We start from the raw sequence: 6,936 nt of genomic DNA, 5'->3' as shown, positions 1-6,936 counted from the left end.
CACATACTAACTATCCTTTTCTTCCTTTTTTCCATGCAACTACATTCTTTCCCTTGTTACCCCTTTGGTAAAATTTTTTTACCCTCTCTCTCTCTTCAAATAAAACTTCCTTCCACACTCTTTACCCTTCCTCTCTCTTTCTTCTAATTTCCCTCACACCCTTTCTGAACTCCCCCCCTCCCCTCCCCCACTTTTTTTTCCTAATCTAAAACCTATTTTTTAAATAAAAGTATATTTTCTCCTAATATTTTCCTATTTTTCTACTTTTTATCTTCCAAAAATTTTCCTATTTTTTCTAAAATTTTCTCAAATTTTCATATTGTTTTTCTCCCTATTGTGTTCAGAGGAGGATTGATGCAGGATGGGGTAAGTACTACCGCTTTGAAAATGACTGCAGAAACAATGACACCACGAGATGGGATATTAGGCATGTGCTATTTGATGCGTATGTCATTCAAACAGAGCTTTACGGTGTGGAGGTATGGGGAGGCAGCATTTCAGCATCAAGATGGAATGACATTGAGAAATTGCAGAAGTCATTTCTCAAGAGGCATTTAGGAATTAAGTCCACCACACCATACTCAATCATGCTTCTTGAAACTGGTTGCAGACCCATTGAGCTGAGAGCACTGGAAAGAGTCTTCAAATATATAAAGAGGATTCAAGATATGCAAGCACATAGGCTACCAAAGAGAGCATGGCAGGCAGGCAAGAGACCTCAAAAAACAAACAAGAGCAAGATGCTATCATCTGGATGGGGGTATGACATTAAAGGCTGGTTCCAAAGATGGGAAGTTGCTTCTTACCTAGATGCAATACCAAGGGAAGAGGAGAAAAGGACATTTTCTATAGCCCTTTTAGAAGCACTACACAGTAAATGGCAATCAGCGAAGAAAAGGACCAAATATGAATATTATTGTGAGAATATCAACCCCAACTATTGGACCACATACTCTTAAAAAGAGAACAAAGCACACAAATATATATGCACACCTATCTCTCTCAGGGCAAGAAGAAGCATCGCAATCATCCGAACTCGATCACACTCCCTATAAGTGGAGAAAAAAGCATGGGAAGGAGTATCAAGGGAACAAAGACTCTGCCAGCTATGCAACTTAGATGAAGTGGAAAATGAGGCACATGTTCTTTTGACATGTCCGCGATATGAGCATCTAAGAGAAGATTTCAGCAATGTCACGCAACATCACAACAGTTTGGAGAGCTTGCTTTCCCATCGTCACCTCGCAGCCTTGGGCAATTACATTACCAAGGTCCTTGCATACCGTGACCAATGTATTACACAGGTAGCAACATGCTAGATGTCCACTCCACCCTTCTTCAAAGAAGGAGACTTTTTGTAACATTCCATTGGTCGATTTCAGGCCCCCAGAGGACGATAATAATAGTTTCTTTCTTTCTTTCTTTCTCTCTCTCTCTCTCTCTCTCTCTCTCTCTCACACACACACACACACACACACACACACACAAAAAAATAAAATTATTTGATTGTTAAAAGCTCTCATTTCCATCAAGGCTTCAACAACGATTTTCATAGCATGTCATAATTTAAGGATTCAAATGGTATCACACATATAATAAGAATCCATATCATAAAAACGTTTAGAGAAAGGCCCAAGGGGTCTCCACAAAAATCTACACATTTTTCTAAAACTCTAATTCATATCCTCAAAATTCTAATCTCTTTCTTTGAATTTTCTAAGCCCTAATTCACAAGAGGCAAAAGAGCCCACAATTCCAAGAAAAACGGACATGGCCTACACACCTTAAACTGTCGAATAATTCATCCATAGGATACTTTGCGTTATACCATCAATATATGCAAATATAGCAGTATTATATTTATATTGTTGGCATGTATATTGTTGACTAGAGATTTAATTGCTACACTTCACATAAATCCGTATTTATCGATGTGCAGGTAATCCTAGTAATTATTATCGAGTCATTGTGAATATCAACATGACTTGACTACCATGCATGATCGTGTGACCATAAACATTTAAAGCCTAAGTGACAAAGGTGCTGACTGAGAGCTCTTCCCTATGTTACCCTCTTGTCGTATTAAATTTCAATCAAAACTTGCCCAAGTGAAAGGAGGCATGGAGAAATAAACATACAAAAGTCCATGATGCATCAATAGCTCAAGAGCTTATATTCATTGAAATATGTGAGCCCATAAAATTTAAGGCTCTAAAACTCACAAAGCATTTTAGTAAAACTGTAAGAGTATTCAGCTCACCTATTGCGACATGATTGCAAGTTGTGAACGGCCAGGAGAGTAAAACCCTCCACCTCTGGAGTACCAGGCCAACAGCCCGCCCATATCACCCTTTAAAGTATTCATTGATTAGCGAAAGATTTGGAGGCTCTTGATGAATTTCTTTCAACGATAAGGACAATCCCTCAAAATCCAACTTCCATGTATCTATATGTATATGATGTTTGGCGCATCTAAAATGGCCAAGGTATACATAAACACTCTTTTGCTTACTTGAAAGACATGAGCCTATTATGAAGTCTTGCTTTCAGTGTGTGCAGGAGGCCGGAGGCGGACTTAACTATACATTTGTAAGACTAGAATATATCCCATTGTACAGACTCAGATTTTTGTTGTTCTAAATGCAAGATGGGGTCTTCAGTAAAATCGTAGCTGATGATACAAGACAACTCATGTTACGTGACAGAAACCCTATGAGCAAGAATAAAACAATTAACATGACCAAAACATAAACCCATGAAAGCCCTTAATAGCCAGAATCCTGATTTAAAAAACCCTGACTAATGACTCTAATGTGAATAAACAATTTACAAGACCGAAATGCTCAGTCCCCTCCACCCCGTTAACATTTTAAAGAGCGAACAGCCTAGATTCTCGTGGTCAACTCATTCAATGTGGAACACTCTTTCAGTTGCTGGGGGAATGTGAGGGGGGGAGGGAAATATAACTGCAGATAAAAGGATTAATACAAACCTGTGCCTGAGCCTACTACATTTTCAAAATAGAAATGACTGCTTGAAGTGACACACTCCATTGAAGTACAGGGACTTTCATGCAGCAAAAACATAGACGTTTGATATACTAAAATATGAAATCATCTGCAAGCACTTGTAAGCGACGTTCTCGGCTCCAATTGTATGGATACTCACCTTAGTCCAAATGGAATTTTCCTTTCTCATTCTGATGGTACAACCTAGGTCTTAAGACTCGCTTTAGTCACCGTCCTGTATTCAACATGGGAAACTAAGTGTCATGAATAAATAGTCACTCCTATAGCATCTCAAAATCTCTTGCAAGGGCAAACTAAGAAGCTAGACTGTTGGGAACATAGAATGGTGCTACTGCGTATGAAAGACAAGGAATGCAGGAGACCAACAAAGCCCAAGTTTAAAGGGATTGCCACTTTGGAATCCCTACAAAAGAGTTCCCACGATGCACTACACAAAAAATCTCTGCTATAGGCACATGTACTCTGAACAAGCCGTGTCCTGAAACACCCAACTCTTAGATACTATTAGCTGGTTGCAATGTCTAGCTATGCAGTCCCTAAACTACTCTACAAATGGTCAAACTTTAAAAGAAAGAAATGCGAAAGTTGAATCAGAGATACCTAGCTTGAATTCAAAAACCTTCCCTTAGCGTTCCCACAATCACTATAGAATGCAAAGACTCTTGGTACACAGCCTGCCTATATATAAAAACTATTTAAGCTTTGCAACAAGAGTGCCATCTGCACAGGGATCTCTCCTTCAATACGGCCAACAACCTAGTCCTCGTAGTGAACCATCTCAGGTTGCTGCAGCTTGCAGATAAAGAACATGCTCTTCAGGGCCCCCTTCATCTCTGGAAGCTTCACATCCAAAAGGAGACACCATCCGCACCGCACTGATGTCCAGTCTACAAAGGCAAATCCATCACATCTGTGATTGTATATTTGGTGTGTATATACATATACATATTGGAAAAGCACATGCTTTGTGAGCGTCATCTTTGTTGATAATTATCCAGCCTCTCCAGGCCGGCCACCAACAACTGCTGTTAGCTCTGCAAAATAGGGGCTATCATCTTGATCCCTTTTCCCATCAACAACATCCTTATACTCAGACATAAGCTTGTCCCACTTTTCCCGACACTGTTTTCCATCTCGATTGATTCCTTGAGTTGCTAGAACTTCGGCAAGTTCTTCCCAAAGTGCAGCTCTCCTCATAGACTTCGAAAACTTGGCCTCCATCTCTCCTCGGAGCTTAATAAGCTGCAAAACCTCCCCTCTTTTCCAGTTTTTTGATCGCTTCATGGGCCCTTGATGAGCCACAGGATTGCAAATTAAAGGGGCAGAAAAATTAGATGTTGCACCAACCCTTTCACCGACAAGCTTTTGAGTGAGTACTATCATGGCATTATTGAAAACACACCTTTGAGCCCGCTCTTCTGCCCTCCATTTCTCCTCTCTTTCTTGTCTCATCTGCTCTCGAAGCTGCTCCTTCCGCTCCATGGCATCAAGGAATTCTCTGAAAAACTTCTGCTGTCTGGAGATCACCGTCTCAAGCAATGTCTGAACGGCATGGAGATCTGTGACGGCCACATACTTTGGGCCCCTTTTTCTCTTGCGCAAAGGGGTTCTGTCTAAAACATCGTCTTCCTCAATACTACCTTCTCTCTTCATGCACAAGCCTTCTTTATCTACATCTTTTGCTGCACTGTCTAAAACCGCTTGCTGGGCTCCAGCTCCATTTTCGTTCTCATGTGGGAAGAATAGATTTTCTTTGTCTTGTCTCGATGCCTTTCCTGAAAGTAGAAGGTGCAGCTCTTCATAAAAAGGATTGTCCTCCCGTTCCTTTAGTCCATCCCGTACTTCCTTGTATCCTGCCATGAGTTTCTCCCATTTATCTCTGCACTGCTGTGCATCCCTAAAAAACTGGTCTTGTCGCAATGCTATGGCAATTTGATCCCACAACTCACTCTTTCGACCAGTCCTAGCAAACCTTGGAGCCAGTTCGGTCCTAAGCCTTATAAGCTTCAAAGTCTCTGGCCTCGTCCAATTCTTTGACCTCTTCTTGTGTTCCCTATCACGTCTCTTCTCCTCCTCGACATCTAATTCACCCTCTGCCACTAGACTATTGCCCCCATTCAGAACAATTTTGGCCTCGGGGGAGATGCAGTGCTGGGCTGAGAAGGACGTCATGTAAGGGACGGAAAGAACAGCGGAACCGACTGGGGGAAAAGCACTAGCAAGGGGAGTGACCAGGGAAGGGCTCTGAAAGGACTCGTCTTGCATCCTCTGGGACTCATGTATATCTCGAGACTCATGGCCACCATGGCAAAGAGAACTACCATTACCATTTTCCAGGGGTAGAGAAGGCACGGAAGCCATGGAAGCCATGAGCAACACTGCAAAACAAACGGTTGTAACAGTCGTACCATGAAATGTCAACGAGATAACGAGACGCAGAGAGGCTGCACCAATTTTTCTGCACGGAGTCTGTGAGCCAAAAATGCAACTTCCACTTACCCTCTCTACCCAGTAAGCGTTTGAAAAGCGCGATTTCGCGGGGGCAGGGACGGTAAGAAGCAGCGGAAGAACTGAAAATACAGGTCAAATCTTGTGAGCTCTGAGAGGTCTGAAATCGTTCGCAAAAGGTAAGGTAAGAGCGACAACAAAAAGCATCGAAAAACGCAAATTCGATAGCATGATAGAATTGGAGCAAACCATGAAAAGATGTGGAGAGCCAAGAACAGAAAAATTCACGGCAGCTGGTGCTGATGATGAAAACTAAGAATCGGCAACGAAAACAGGAACATCTTCTGTAAGAGCACACTATACGATGATGATGTTGCTAGATCTGGTTGTTCCCGACAAATATAGCATCTCCCTCCAGTTTTAGGGGACATCCTCCACTTTGGTTGCCGACAAACTTAGCATTATCCGTCCATTCGTCCCCCTCCTCCACTTTGCATTTAACCTCACATTGGTTTGCCTCGGTCGTTTGTGCACAATAGCTATTTAACTCGGTCAGATACGTCGGCATCAGGATCTAAAATTCGTCCTCAAATAGGAGAAAATGTTCGGCATAAAAAACTCAATCCGAGAAAGAGAGCCCTTATTCGGGAGTGGGGATTTCCCCTTATTCGGAGGGAGAGGCTTCTGAAAAAATCATGGAAAAGAGGGAAATCTGGGAATTTGGCCGACCTAATTTTGGGGTTTCCCTCCTTTCGAAAGGAGCTCCGGATAAAACCATCCAAAAGACGAAAATCTGAAGATTTCTCCGAAAAATCACATAGTTCGTGAAAGTCGTCCCCCTCTTACGGATTGGTCTACTAGACCCCCCCCGACGCGGCATCCCAGTGGTACGGCTTCGTGCTTACCGCGGTGGCAGTGGCCCTTGCTCGAGTCTTGCAACGGTTAGGGTGCTCGTAGATAGAGCCAAATGGGTTTTTAAAAAAAAAGCTTGTTTGCAATTTGGTATCTTTTTGGGTTTGACCATTCGCCATTAATAATCCACCGTTAATAAAAGCTCGCAAGTTTATCCCCAAGAAAAAGAAAAAGAGAGTGCACAAGTGGCGCACTGCCTCCTAATATACTAATAAGCGCTACGAAGAGGAAGCAAACAGTTCTTTAAGTGCGTTGGGTTACTAAAAGGCAGTTTTAGCCTAGCTTTGTAAACTAATCTCCATAAAAGAAAGCTACTCATTTTGGGCTCTCAATTTTCAGCATTCTTATTGTATTATGCACTAACACAGAGATCATATCAAAAGGTACGACGCATATGCATAAATAGACGCCATAATACCAAAATGGCCACCATGCCAAAAGAAAAGGCACATATGTGCAGCGAGAGGTCACCATGCAAATGCTAAGGTAGGTTGCATGGAGATTGAGATGAGACAATAACAAAGCAAGTTGGTTGCAAGGTCTCATG

The 6,936-nt window shown here is 42.1% G+C and overlaps 1 protein-coding gene across 1 annotated transcript; it reads right to left on the bottom strand.

Annotated features, from left to right (window-relative positions):
- Positions 1-3,611: 3,611 nt before the first annotated feature.
- On the bottom strand, positions 3,612-5,857 carry LOC147896879 (trihelix transcription factor PTL-like). Its single transcript, XM_087381994.1, has 3 exons — positions 5,727-5,857; positions 5,529-5,599; positions 3,612-5,407 (listed from the first exon to the last, which is right to left on the bottom strand). Exon 3 carries the CDS (start codon positions 5,397-5,399, stop codon positions 4,020-4,022), a length of 1,380 nt encoding a protein of 459 aa, XP_087238120.1. The 5' UTR covers positions 5,400-5,407; positions 5,529-5,599; positions 5,727-5,857; the 3' UTR covers positions 3,612-4,019.
- Between the last annotated feature and the right edge of the window lie 1,079 nt (positions 5,858-6,936).

This window comes from Dipteris shenzhenensis, chromosome 11, assembly GCF_047967505.1.
Source record: "Dipteris shenzhenensis isolate YYH24624 ecotype China chromosome 11, Dip_SZ_1.0, whole genome shotgun sequence".
Lineage (NCBI taxonomy): Eukaryota > Viridiplantae > Streptophyta > Polypodiopsida > Gleicheniales > Dipteridaceae > Dipteris > Dipteris shenzhenensis.
The sequence above is the reverse complement of the archived record's forward strand: the minus strand, read 5'-3'. Positions and strand labels throughout refer to the sequence as shown.

Bases quoted from the DNA above. Each gene is read 5' to 3' on its own strand.
- LOC147896879 (XM_087381994.1), bottom strand. From the start codon at position 5,399: ATGGCTTCCATGGCTTCCGTGCCTTCTCTACCCCTGGAAAATGGTAAT.